At 42.9% G+C, this 14,743-nt stretch overlaps 1 protein-coding gene across 4 annotated transcripts in view; it reads right to left on the reverse strand.

Annotated features, from left to right (window-relative positions):
• Positions 1–14,002, reverse strand: part of LOC110539022 (uncharacterized) — a 14,496-nt gene extending 494 nt beyond the window's left edge. The window contains exons 1-6 of one of the 4 annotated variants that reach the window (XM_090195231.1): positions 13,505–14,002; positions 5,598–5,912; positions 5,180–5,287; positions 5,015–5,077; positions 3,130–3,237; positions 1–2,972 (exon numbers count right to left, since the gene is read on the reverse strand). The exon at positions 1–2,972 is cut by the window's left edge and continues 494 nt beyond it. In XM_090195231.1, the coding sequence (XP_090051357.1) occupies positions 2,734–2,972; positions 3,130–3,237; positions 5,015–5,077; positions 5,180–5,287; positions 5,598–5,912; positions 13,505–13,544 (873 nt within the window). In that variant the 5' untranslated portion in view covers positions 13,545–14,002 and the 3' untranslated portion in view covers positions 1–2,733. Of the gene's footprint in view, positions 2,973–3,129; positions 3,238–4,464; positions 5,078–5,179; positions 5,288–5,597; positions 5,934–13,504 lie in introns of those variants that run through there. The other 3 variants (XM_090195230.1, XM_090195228.1, XM_090195229.1) reach the window with 3 other exon arrangements.
• Between the last annotated feature and the right edge of the window lie 741 nt (positions 14,003–14,743).

Consider the following 14,743-nt stretch of genomic DNA (forward strand, 5'->3'; position numbering starts at 1 on the left):
TTATGAGGTGTCTACAGCTTTTGGGTCAGTGTCTGGGTGGATACTAGCATCAGAGTCTTTACTGAAGGAGACAGTAAACTAGTGGAGACAGGCTGGATCTCTGGTGAAGTTGACAGTAGCACAGTGGAGACAGGCTGGATCTCTGGGGAAGTTGACAGTAGCACAGTGGAGACAGGCTGGATCTCTGGGGAAGTTGACAGTAGCACAGTGGAGACAGGCTAGATCTCCGGGGAAGTTGACAGTAGCATAGTGGAGACAGGCTGGATCTCTGGTGAAGTTGACAGTAGCATAGTGGAGTCAGGCTGGATCTCTGGGGAAGTTGACAGTAGCATAGTGGAGACAGGCTGGATCTCTGAGGAAGTTGACAGTAGCACAGTGGAGACAGGCTGGATCTCTGGGGAAGTTGACAGTAACACAGTGGAGACAGGCTGGATCTCTGGTGAAGTTGACAGTAGCATAGTGGAGTCAGGCTGGATCTCTGGGGAAGTTGACAGTAGCATAGTGGAGACAGGCTGGATCTCTGAGGAAGTTGACAGTAGCATAGTGGAGTCAGGCTGGATCTCTGGGGAAGTTGACAGTAGCACAGTGGATACAGACTGGATCTCTGGGGAAGTTGACAGTAGCACAGTGGAGACAGGCTGGATCTCTGGGGAAGTTGACAGTAGCATAGTGGAGACAGGCTGGATCTCTGGGGAAGTTGACAGTATCATAGTGGAGTCAGGCTGGATCTCTGGGGAAGTTGACAGTAGCACAGTGGATACAGGCTGGATCTCTGGGGAAGTTGACAGTAGCACAGTGGAGACAGACTGGATCTCTGGGGAAGTTGACAGTAACACAGTGGAGACAGGCTGGATCTCTGGGGAAGTTGACAGTAGCACAGTGGAGACAGACTGGATCTCTGGGGAAGTTGACAGTAGCACAGTGGAGTCAGGCTGGATCTCTGGGGAAGTTGACAGTAGCATAGTGGAGACAGGCTGGATCTCTGGGGAAGTTGACAGTAGCATAGTGGAGACAGGCTGGATCTCTGGGGAAGTTGACAGTAGCATAGTGGAGACAGGCTGGATCTCTGGGGAAGTTGACAGTAGCACAGTGGAGTCAGGCTGGATCTCTGGGGAAGTTGACAGTAGCATAGTGGAGACAGACTGGATCTCTGGGGAAGTTGACAGTAGCACAGTGGAGACAGACTGGATCTCTGGGGAAGTTGACAGTAACACAGTGGAGACAGGCTGGATCTCTGGGGAAGTTGACAGTAGCACAGTGGAGACAGACTGGATCTCTGGGGAAGTTGACAGTAGCACAGTGGAGTCAGGCTGGATCTCTGGGGAAGTTGACAGTAGCATAGTGGAGACAGGCTGGATCTCTGGGGAAGTTGACAGTAGCATAGTGGAGACAGGCTGGATCTCTGGGGAAGTTGACAGTAGCATAGTGGAGACAGGCTGGATCTCTGGGGAAGTTGACAATAGTATAATGGAGACAGGCTGGATCTCTGGGGAAGTTGACAGTATCATAGTGGAGACAGGTTGGATCTCTGGGGAAGTTGACAGTAGTATAATGGAGACAGGCTGGATCTCTGGGGAAGTTGACAGTAGTATAATGGAGACAGGCTGGATCTCTGGGGAAGTTGACAGTAGCACAGTGGAGTCAGGCTGGATCTCTGGGGAAGTTGACAGTAGTATAATGGAGACAGGCTGGATCTCTGGGGAAGTTGACAGTAGTATAGTGGAGTCAGGCTGGATCTCTGGGGAAGTTGACAGTAGTATAATGGAGACAGGCTGGATCTCTGGGGAAGTTGACAGTAGTATAGTGGAGTCAGGCTGGGTCTCAGGGGAAGTTGACAGTAGTATAGTGGAGACAGGCTGGATCTCTGGGGAAGTTGACAGTAGCATAGTGGAGACAGGATGGATCTCTGAGGAAGTTGACAGTAGCATAGTGGAGACAGGCTGGATCTCTGGGGAAGTTGACAGTAGCACAGTGGAGTCAGGCTGGATCTCTGGGGAAGTTGACAGTAGCATAGTGGAGACAGGCTGGATCTCTGGAGAAGTTGACAGTAGCACAGTGGAGTCAGGCTGGATCTCTGGAGAAGTTGACAGTAGCATAGTGGAGACAGGCTGGATCTCTGGAGAAGTTGACAGTAGCACAGTGGAGTCAGGCTGGATCTCTGGGGAAGTTGACAGTAGCACAGTGGAGTCAGGCTGGATCTCTGGGGAAGTTGACAGTAGCATAGTGGAGACAGGCTGGATCTCTGGAGAAGTTGACAGTAGCACAGTGGAGTCAGGCTGGATCTCTGCAGAAGTTGACAGTAGCACAGTGGAGTCAGGCTGGATCTCTGGAGAAGTTGACAGTAGCATAGTGGAGACAGGCTGGATCTCTGGAGAAGTTGACAGTAGCACAGTGGAGTCAGGCTGGATCTCTGGGGAAGTTGACAGTAGCATAGTGGAGACAAACTGGATCTCTGGGGAAGTTGACAGTAGCACAGTGGAGTCAGGCTGGATCTCTGGGGAAGTTGACAGTAGCATAGTGGAGACAGACTGGATCTCTGGGGAAGTTGACAGTAGCACAGTGGAGACAGACTGGATCTCTGGGGAAGTTGACAGTAACACAGTGGAGACAGGCTGGATCTCTGGGGAAGTTGACAGTAGCACAGTGGAGTCAGGCTGGATCTCTGGGGAAGTTGACAGTAGCACAGTGGAGTCAGGCTGGATCTCTGGAGAAGTTGACAGTAGTATAGTGGAGTCAGGCTGGATCTCTGGAGAAGTTGACAGTAGTGTAGCTCACTGTCGGACCAACATTGGAGTAGAGGCCATCTGGACAAGGATTGGTTGCCGTGGCATAGATGGTTGTGATGTCACAGGCTGTATCTGGGTTCTGATTGGTTGTAGTGGCGTAGATGGGGTTAGTGATGGTTCCTGTGTTTGGATCTAGGTTGGGTGTCATGGAGTCAGGCACCAACAGGCTGGCAGAGTGTTTGGATGCTGAAGAGGATCACAAACATAGATTATTAATTTATTTTTTATACATTTTCTATGATTTATTTGATTTAATTTGAATTAAATGTTGTTATTTACAAAATCTATATTTATTTGTTGAGATATTATTTTAAATAATGTTTGTGTGTGATAACTAGTGTACCTGTTGGTCTCCTGTCTCTGTCTCTCCTCTGTCTGAAGAACATGAACAGCAGCAGACCCAGCAGTAGTAGAACAACACCCAGAACAACACCTGAGAACATCACATCACCTAGAACACCCAGAGCAACACCAGAGAACATCACCTAGAACACCCAGAGCAACACCAGAGAACATCACATCTCCTAGAACACCCAGAGACAGTACTCAGGCATAATGTAACAGTGATGCTACATTTAGCTCGTCTCTACTGTACTGTACCTCTGGGTTTCTACCATTTCAGAGGGAGGGAGGAGGGAAGACAACATTAGACAGAGAAACAGGTGGTGTTGAAGAGAGCAGAAATAAAGACAACATGTTAATGATAATATATCAATAGTAAGAGACAGATTTTTTAGTCTAAAACCAAGTATCAGGAAAGTCAATGCTTTTTTGTTCAATCTCCTTCACTGTCTGAAGGAGGAAGATGTAATGGCTAGTTTCCACCACCAGGTGGTGGATCTATAGATTCACGGTTGTAGTTTAAAAGGGGTGGATACTTGGTAGTTGTAATCCTTGTTAGTTTGGTGCTTGGTAGTTGTAGTCCATGTTACAGTATGATGCTTGGTAGTTGTAGTTCATGTTACAGTATGATGCTTGGTAGTTGTAGTCCATGTTACAGTATGGTGCTTGGTAGTTGTAGTCCATGTTACAGTATGATGCTTGGTAGTTGTAGTCCATGTTACAGGATGGTGCTTGGAGGTTTATCTCTAAGTGTCATGTGGTGCTGACCCAGCTAGCAAAGTGGATCTGGGCCGATTCCGGCTGAGAGTCGGGCACTCGGCTGAGATTCAGACTCGGTCGTCGTTGGTCATCGTCGGTCGTCTGTGCCGTCTTGGGCAGTATTACTTATGGCTAGGATGCAGGGATTGAGCTCAGGCCAATTCCAGGGAGAGTTATCTGTCCCAGATGTATTATTTGTGGCTGTGGCTGATTGGGGCTACTCTCTGGCATATGGTTACACGGGTCGCTTTATATAATTAACATTTCATTAGTTATTTTCCAATATTTTCTCATTGTTTCTGTGATTTAAAAAATACAATTAACATTTACATTAAATTATTTAAGAGTCCTGTTGAAGTAGTATTTTAGTGTGTTGATACTTTGTGCAAGGCAAAAAATTGCAGTGTTAACTACGTTGCTACGACACCTGTGCCGGCCACAACCGGGAGACCGATAAGGCGACGCACAATTTGTCCAGCGTCGTCAGAGATACGGGAGGGTTTGGCCGGCTGGGATGTCCTTGTCCCATCGCGCTGTAGACTCTTGTGGCGTGCCAGGCGCACGCTGACACAGTCACCAGGTGTACGGTGTTTTATCAGACACAAAATGTTTTTATGTGGATGGGTATAATTTGTATATATAAAATGTATAGTAGTAATATTTAAAATGACTAAATAGGGTCATGTTGTATACATTTATTTACATTTGTACCAGTCTGCTTATGGGGGGATTCTGGTAAGATGCCGTCAAAAATGGTTGAATTCCGGTGGACAGAAGAGGGCCGCTTCTGGGCCGATTCCTCAATGCTAGCTGGGGAGGGTTCATTATGTTACCTTGTGTTCTAGTCATGTCTGTGGTGGTGATGCTGTTGTTACCTCGTGTTCTAGTCATGTCTGTGGTGGTGATTCTGTTGTTACCTTGTGTTCTAGTCATGTCTGTGGTGGTGATGCTGTTGTTACCTAGTGTTCTAGTCATGTCTGTGGTGGTGATGCTGTTGTTACCTAGTGTTCTAGTCATGTCTGTGGTGGTGATGCTGTTGTTACCTTGTGTTCTAGTCATGTCTGTGGTGGTGATGCTGTTGTTACCTTGTGTTCTAGTCATGTCTGTGGTGGTGATGCTGTTGTTACCTTGTGTTCTAGTCATGTCTGTGGGTGGTGATGCTGTTGTTCCTACTGTTCCATTGGTCCTATCTGTTGGAACATATGAGTCAAATAAGTCAGGTGAAACCCCCCCAACAATCAGGTAGGTGTGCAGTCTTTAGTGAGCTGTGCCCCTTAGGGTAATATATGTACCAGTAGCGGAGTTTGAGGAGTCAGTTGTCATGGTGATGTTTGGTGATGGGTGTGACGTGGAGGGGAGAGGTCTGGAGGTGATGGAGCCATGGTTGGGAGGAACAGGAGCTGTAGAGAGAGGAGAATAGATAGAGAGTCATGGGGAGGGAGGGAGAGAGAGAGAGAGAGAGAGAGAGAGAGAGAGAGAGAGAGAGAGAAAGAGAGAAAGAGAGAGAGAGAGAGAGAGAGAGAGAGAGAGAGAGAGAGAGAGAGAGAGAGAGAGAGAGAGAGAGAGAGAGAGACAGAGAGAGAGAGAGAGAGAGAGAGAGAGAGAGAGAGAGAGAGGGAGAGAGAGACAGAAAGAAATCAACACGAATATATAATGTACAACATGTCACAGTAATCATAAGCACACAAAAATACATTCTCAAACACCAACCTCTGACCACAGTGAGCCTGACTTCAGTTGGCTGATCAGGTCCCCATGTATCCACTCCACACCAGTAGGTCCCTGAATCCTCTAGGACCAGGTTAGTGATGGTCACACTGAAGACTCTTCTCTTTGTGTCGTCATACAGAGAGAATCTCCCTTTATGAGTCACCGCTGGGTGCCGATGGGTTTGGGTTTGGATGACAACAACTCTGTCTCTGTACGTCCCTTTAGAGAGGTACTTTGGATTGTTCTTATACCCCCGATCATAAGGGCAGTTGATGTGACCGTTTCCTCCTTCTTTCCATCTCATTGTAATCACCCCTGACCACACACAGACCACAGCTACAACAGAAACACAGACACAGAGTTATAGTATGTACAGACATCCTCAGATTGTGTTGTTGATGAACTGTCAGCATCACTGTCTTGGCAGCTCTGTTCTAGTCTAATGTCTGGACACTGAGCATCAAGGGAAACATGTTTAAAATATGACCATTACCTTGAATGTGACTAGTAATGAAGACCTGATCTGTTTAGTAACTAATAAAGTTTGGTACTGGTCTACTACTGAATGACAGCAGTAGACCAGTACAGCATTGATTTATGAGGTCAGGACTCCAGCAATACAGCAAAACAGTGTTAAATGATAGTAGTAGTAAAATAGTAAAATAATAAAATACAGTATTGATCACTATGGTATAAAATAATACGTGCTCAGTATTGATCACTATGGTATCAATAATACATGCTCAGTATTGATCACTATGGTATCAATAATACATGCTCAGTATTGATCACTATGGTATCAATAATACATGATCACTATGGTATAAAATGATACATGCTCAGTATTGATCACTATGGTATAAAATGATACATGTTCAGTATTGATCACTATGGTATAAAATTATACATGCTCAGTATTGACTGATGTGTTCAGCGAATAACACAGTTCAATATGGGGTGTGTATTAATGTATTGAGGTCTGATAGTATCAGTTCAATATGGGGTGTGTATTAGTGTATTGAGGTAACATGATAACAGTTCAATATGGGGTGTGTATTAATGTATTGAGGTAACATGATAACAGTTCAATATGGGGTGTGTATTAATGTATTGAGGTAACATGATAACAGTTCAATATGGGGTGTGTATTAATGTATTGAGGTCTGATAGTATCAGTTCAATATGGGGTGTGTATTAATGTATTGAGGTAACATGATAACAGTTCAATATGGGGTGTGTATTAATGTATTGAGGTAACATGATAACAGTTCAATATGGGGTGTGTATTAATGTATTGAGGTAACATGATAACAGTTCAATATGGGGTGTGTATTAATGTATTGAGGTCTGATAGTAACAGTTCAATATGGGGTGTGTATTAATGTATTGAGGTAACATGATAACAGTTCAATATGGGGTGTGTATTAATGTATTGAGGTAACATGATAACAGTTCAATATGGGGTGTGTATTAATGTATTGAGGTCTGATAGTAACAGTTCAATATGGGGTGTGTATTAATGTATTGAGGTCTGATAGTATCAGTTCAATATGGGGTGTGTATTAATGTATTGAGGTAACATGATAACAGTTCAATATGGGGTGTGTATTAATGTATTGAGGTCTGATAGTAACAGTTCAATATGGGGTGTGTATTAATGTATTGAGGTAACATGATAACAGTTCAATATGGGGTGTGTATTAATGTATTGAGGTAACATGATAACAGTTCAATATGAGGTGTGTATTAATGTATTGAGGTCTGATAGTAACACAGTTCAATATGGGGTGTGTATTAATGTATTGAGGTCTGATAGTAACACAGTTCAATATGGGGTGTGTATTAATGTATTGAGGTCTGATAGTATCAGTTCAATATGGGGTGTGTATTAATGTATTGAGGTAACATGATAACAGTTCAATATGGGGTGTGTATTAATGTATTGAGGTAACATGATAACAGTTCAATATGGGGTGTGTATAAATGTATTGAGGTAACATGATAACAGTTCAATATGGGGGTGTGTATTAATATATTGAGGTAACATGATAAGAGTTCAATATGGGGTGTGTATTAATGTATTGAGGTAACATGATATCAGTTCAATATGGGGTGTGTATTAATGTATTGAGGTCTGATAGTATCAGTTCAATATGGGGTGTGTATTAATGTATTGAGGTAACATGATAACAGTTCAATATGGGGGTGTGTATTAATATATTGAGGTAACATGATAAGAGTTCAATATGGGGTGTGTATTAATGTATTGAGGTCTGATAGTATCAGTTCAATATGGGGGTGTGTATTAATGTATTGAGGTAACATGATATCAGTTCAATATGGGGTGTGTATTAATATATTGAGGTCTGATAGTAACACAGTTCAATATGGGGTGTGTATTAATGTATTGAGGTCTGATAGTAACAGTTCAATATGGGGTGTGTATTAATGTATTGAGGTAACATGATAACAGTTCAATATGGGGTGTGTATTAATGTATTGAGGTCTGATAGTATCAGTTCAATATGGGGTGTGTATTAATGTATTGAGGTAACATGATAACAGTTCAATATGGGGTGTGTATTAATGTATTGAGGTCTGATAGTATCAGTTCAATATGGGGTGTGTATTAATGTATTGAGGTAACATGATAACAGTTCAATATGGGGTGTGTATTAATGTATTGAGGTAACATGATAACAGTTCAATATGGGGTGTGTATTAATGTATTGAGGTAACATGATAACAGTTCAATATGGGGTGTGTATTAATGTATTGAGGTCTGATAGTATCAGTTCAATATGGGGTGTGTATTAATGTATTGAGGTAACATGATAACAGTTCAATATGGGGTGTGTATTAATGTATTGGGGTAACATGATAACAGTTCAATATGGGGTGTGTATTAATGTATTGAGGTAACATGATAACAGTTCAATATGAGGTGTGTATTAATGTATTGATGTACAAAAAATACATACATTATAATATCCAGTTTGTATATCAAAATGATTGTAATGTGGTTAACTTTAAAAATCGAAATGAAAATGATTAAAATCTGAAAGATTAAATTCAACCAGAGTGTCTATAGATAATGGGTAAAGTCTAAAGATTAAATTCACCCAGAGTGTCTATAGATAATGGGTAAAGTCTGACAGATTAAATTCAACCAGAGTGTCTATAGATAATGGGTAAAATCTGAAAGATTAAATTCAACCAGAGTGTCTATAGATAATGGGTAAAGTCTGAAAGATTAAATTCAACCAGAGTGTCTATAGATAATGGGTAAAGTCTAAAGATGAAATGCAACCAGAGTGTCTATAGATAATGGGTAAAGTCTAGACTTGACCGCTGCACAATCATTCCAAGGTGAATGGCTCGGCCCTCTACACTATAAAACTACACACTATTGCAGAGACGTTGATATTACCGGACACAATTGATATGGTGAAACCAATGTGTGGGGAGGAAGAGGCCCAGAAACCCACATCAATACCTTTGTCAGGTGACACTGTTAAACAAAGAATGTGTGCTATTGTTAGCAGTATAACTCTGACATGAACGACTAAAATGTTTCACATTGAGAGAGGAACTGTTGTCATTCACAATGGAGGTCAAATAAAAAAAGACTTGGTTGACTTTCTGTGTAAGAAAATATGTCTCCTTGCCTTTATAACAGACATATTTGGTGAACTGAATGCAAGCATGCAGGGGAAATACAAGAGGAATACAGGGGGAATACAAGAGGAATACAGGGGAAATACAAGAGGAATACAGGGGAAATACAAGAGGAATACAGGGGGAATACAAGAGGAATACAAGAGGAATACAGGGGGAATACAGGGGAAATACAGGGGAAATACAAGAGGAATACAAGAGGAATACAGGGGAAATACAAGAGGAATACAGGGGAAAAACAAGAGGAATACAGGGGAAATACAGGGGAAATACAAGAGGAATACAGGGGAAATACAAGAGGAATACAGGGGAAATACATGAGGAATACAGGGGGAATACAAGAGGAATACAGGGGGAATACAAGAGGAATACAGGGGGAATACAAGAGGAATACAAGAGGAATACAGGGGGAATACAGGGGAAATACAAGAGGAATACAAGAGGAATACAGGGGAAATACAAGAGGAATACAGGGGAAATACAGGGGAAATACAAGAGGAATACAGGGGAAATACAAGAGGAATACAGGGGAAATACATGAGGAATACAGGGGGAATACAAGAGGAATACAGGGGAAATACAAGAGGAATACAAGAGGAATACAGGGAGAATACAGGGGAAATAAAAGAGGAATACAAGAGGAATACAGGGGGAATACAGGGGGAATACAAGAGGTATACAGGGGAAATACAAGAGCACTCATACAGATGACTGACTGAATCAGTGGATTCAGATCAGAGGAAAGAATTGTTATTGGAGAGAGTCTTTCAAAAGCTTTCAAACAGAAAACATCATCAGTAAGAGTCCCACGCGAATGATGACTAATCACCTCCAAAACAACTGGAAACACGAGGAGTTTTGGTTTCTGACTCAAAGGGAATAAATACCCTGCCGTCTCCCTCTGAGCATTAATGCAGCATTCAAAACAACTGGAAACTGGGAAATCTCAGACATCCAACTTCAGTGAGTTCAACACAACTGGGAAGTCTGAAAAAAGCAAACTCCGACTGGGAAAAAATTGGTTTGATTGGTCATCCAACTCTGAATTCCAAGTCGGGGACACGGGCCTCTTTCTAGAACTCTAACCTGAAGATCACTGATGTCATGATATGACCTTGTTTTTTTCCGACCTCCCAGTTGGCTTGAAAGCACCATAAATGCAGAGAATGCCAGACCCCTCATAACTTAGCCTACTGTTCTGACTTGTTGGTGCACATGTAATCTATAGGCTGATTTAGAGAAATGTCATCACTGAATATTGTTAGAGCTTTCATTGTCTGCTGATATGCCTCCTTTTTTTATCCTACAGTTCTGACTTGGTGATCAAGGAAAATACTGTAAGAACGACCCATGTTCTGAATTCTGTCGCTGTCGCTGTACATTTCAAAGTGCCAAACAAACAGTTAAATTGACCACATCCGTCCTAGCTAGCTTATTAATGTCTTTATCGAAATGACTTCCTCTTATCAGCTCATCGTCCCCCTAACCAGAAACCGTGGATGGATGGCGGCATTCGCGCAAAACTGAAAGCCTGAACCACTTCATTTAACCATGGAAAGAGGTCTGGGAATATGGCTGAATATAAAGAGCATAGTTATTCCCTCCGCAAAGGCAATCAAACAAGCGGAATGCCGGTACAGGGACAAAGTGGAGTCTCAATTCAACCGCTCAGACACGAGACGTATGTGGCAGGGTTTACAGGAAATCAAGGACTACAAAAAGAAAACCAGCCACGTTACAGACACTGACGTCACGCTTCCAGACAAACTAAACACCTTCTTTGCCCACTTTGAGGATAATACAGTGCCACCTTCGCAGCCCGCTAACAAGGACTGCACCCCACCCCCCTCCTCCTCCTTGGGAGATGTGAGTTAAACATTTCCTCGTGTTAACCCTCGCAAGGCTGCTGGCCCAGACAGCATCCCAAGCCGCGTCCTCAGAGCTTACGCAGACCAGCTGGCTGGTTTGTTTATGGACATTTCAATCCATCCAAATCCCAGTCTGCTGTCCCCACATGCTTCAAGATGGCCACCATTGTTCCTGTACCCAAGAAGGCAAAGATAACTGAACTAAATGACTATCGCCCCGTAGCACTCACTTCTGTCATCATGAAGTGCTTTGAGAGACTAGTCAAGAATCATATCACCTCCACCTTACCTGTCACCCTAGACCCACTTCAGTTTGCATACCGCCCAACAGGTACACAGATGATGCAATCGCCATCACACTGCATACTGCCCTAACCCATCTGGACAAGAGGAATACCTGTGTAAGAATGCTGTTCATTAACTACAGCTCAGCATTCAACACCATAGTACCCTCCAAGCTCATCATCAAGTTGGAGGCCCTGGGTCTTAACCTCGCCCGGTGCAACTGGGTCCTGGACGTTCTGAAGGGCCTCCCACTGGTGGTGAAGCTACCTGTTCACCCACAACTGTGTGGCGATGCACACCTCCAACTCAATCATCATGTTTGCAGACGACACAACAGTAGTGGGCTTGATTACCAACAACGACGAGACGGCCTACAGGGAGGAGGTGAGGGCCCTCGGAGTGTGGTGTCAGGAAAATAAATATCACTCAACATCAACAAAACAAAGGAGGTGATCGTGGACTTCAAGAAACAGCAGAGGGAGTACCCCCCTATCCACATCACAGCAGTGGAGAAGGTGGAACGTTTTAAGTTCCTTGGTGTACACATCACAGACAAACTGAAATGGTCCACCCACACAGACAGTGTGGTGACGAAGTCGCAACAGCGAAACCCTGACAAACTTTTACAGATGCACAATCGAAGGCATCCTGTCGGGCTGTATCACCGCCTGGTACGGCAACTGCACCGCCCTCAACTGCAAGGCTCTCCAGAGGGTGGTGCGTTCTGCCCAGTGCATCACCGGAGGCAAACTACCTGCCCTCCAGGACACCTACAGCATCCGATCTCACAGGAAGGCCAAAAATATCATCAAGGACAACAACCACCCGAGCCACTGTCTGTTCACCCCGCTACCATCCAGAAGGCGAGGTCAGCTTCTATCTCAAGGCCATCAGACTGCTCAACAGCAATCACTTACTCAGAGAGGCTGCTGCCTACATGGAGACCCAATAACTGGCCACTTTAATAAATGGATCACTAGTCACTTTAAACAATGCCACTTTAATAATGTTTCATATCCTACATTACTCATATCATATGCATATACTTTATTTTATACCTATTGCTCCTTGTCAATGCTGCTCGGCCATCGCTCATCCATATATTTATATGTACATATTTTCTCATTCACACCTTTAGATTTGTGTGTATTGGTTAGTTGTTGGGGAATTGCTAGCTAACTTGTCAGATATTACTGCACTGTCGGAACTAGAAGCACAAGCATTAACATCTGCTAACCATGTGTATGTGACAAATGAACATGTTATTAGATTGTATTTATGCCGTAGTTTGAACATCTCAACAGTGGGGGCACCGTTTGGCACCGTTATAGTGCCATTCATGTATTGTTTGGTGTTCTGTAGTGACGTTGCTGGCCTGCATCCCACACACACGTTTGGGGGAGTTTGCCCCACTAAGGTTTACATGTCAAAATCAATACTGTATTTTAGTTTATACATATTTCATTTATATTCTGGATTCTTGACACAGATCACTCTAATATATCCACTGCTGTACACATCAATCTTAGTTTATCTTGTGTAAATTCCCCTGGTGGACACATCTATAGATTGTATTTTGATACAGTGCTATTTGGGTTGTTAATTTGGATTCATCCCACCATTCCTGATTTCTTGTCGTTTTTTTTATAATTTTCTTTCCATTTGAATTGTTTGTCGTTAGATTGCATTGCTCGGAGCTGCGAACATAAATATTTCACTGCGCCACTAATGACACCTGTTAAACACTGTACGCTACCAGAAGACTGATCTGATTTGAATCTTTCTTTAATCCTGTCAAAAGACAACATATCAACCATTTAGGTTCAGTACATTATCATAGGAAACAAGCTCAGCGCTATTCACCTTTCTGCTACTTTAAATACATGTGTTCATTTCCTTGGTTACTACATAAATATGAGCCAGATAGTACTGTAGAAACTGATACAGACAGAGAGAGAGAGAGAGAGAGAGAGAGGGACAGATAGCGGGACAGAGAAAGAGACAGACAGACAGACAGACAGACAGACAGACAGACAGACAGACAGACAGACAGACAGACAGACAGACATAACTCACCTGAGAGGAGACAGCAGGAGACAACATGGAGTATCTTCATTCTGGACAGTTACTCCTCAGTTACTATACTGTTAAAGTTACTTTACTACCACAGTTACTATACTGTTAAAGTTACTTTACTACCACAGTTACTATACTGTTAAAGTTACTTTACTACCACAGTTACTATACTGTTAAAGTTACTTTACTACCACAGTTACTATACTGTTAAAGTTACTTTACTACCACAGTTACTATACTGTTAAAGTTACTTTACTACCACAGTTACTATACTGTTAAAGTAACTTTACCATCACAGTTACTACACTGTTAAAATATAGTAAGGTCCACAACAGCTTCTCTGTCAGCTACTAGTTTGACAGCAGAGTGCTACTGAAAATATCTTTCTTCCACGACTCCTCTCTCTCTCTCTCTCTTCCTTCTCCCACGAAACATCCTGTTGATTTCTCTGTCGTGACCTCAGTGCCTGCATGTCGACATATGCTGCAGAGGGAAACTGATTCAAACTGGCCGGAGGTAAGACTTCTAAACCACAACAGATCTCAGCTATCTGTGGTGACTAAGTGTTGAAACTGTCAACTTCTCTGTTCTGAAGTTACCATGTTTATTTCATCAGAGGAGGAACACATTGTTAAGATGATGACATTATAGATAAAGTACACATCAATATATTTCATTATATTGTTTACAATGATTGAGAACACAATGGATTTCCAAAAGTAGAAATGTTACAAAGACTAACACTAAACTAACAGTATCCTGTCTCTGTGTCAGGTTAATGGTGTAATAATTCTAGTTTGGGTCTGTTGTGTTGGGAGTCTTGGGTTGTTGTATTAAGGGTTTGGTAGGTGGAATCTTGGGTTGTTGTGTTGAGGGTTTGGTAGGTGGAGTCTTGGGTTGTTGTATTGAGGGTTTGGTAGGTGGAGTCTTGGGTTGTTGTATTGAGGGTTTGGTAGGTGGAGTCTTGGGTTGTTGTGTTGAGGGTTTGGTAGGTGAAGTCTTGGGTTGTCGTGTTGAGGGTTTGGTAGGTGGAGTCTTGGGTTGTTGTGTTGAGGGTTTGGTAGGTGGAGTCTTGGGTTGTTGTGTTGAGGGTTTGGTAGGTGAAGTCTTGGGTTGTCGTGTTGAGGGTTTGGTAGGTGGAGTCTTGGGTTGTTGTGTTGAGGGTTTGGTAGGTGGAGTCTTGGGTTGTTGTGTCGAGGGTTTGGTTGGTGGAGTCTTGGGTTGTTGTATTGAGGGTTT

Source organism: Oncorhynchus mykiss, chromosome 13, assembly GCF_057628025.1.
Source record: "Oncorhynchus mykiss isolate SJ-2025 chromosome 13, ASM5762802v1, whole genome shotgun sequence".
Classification (NCBI taxonomy): Eukaryota; Metazoa; Chordata; class Actinopteri; order Salmoniformes; family Salmonidae; genus Oncorhynchus; species Oncorhynchus mykiss.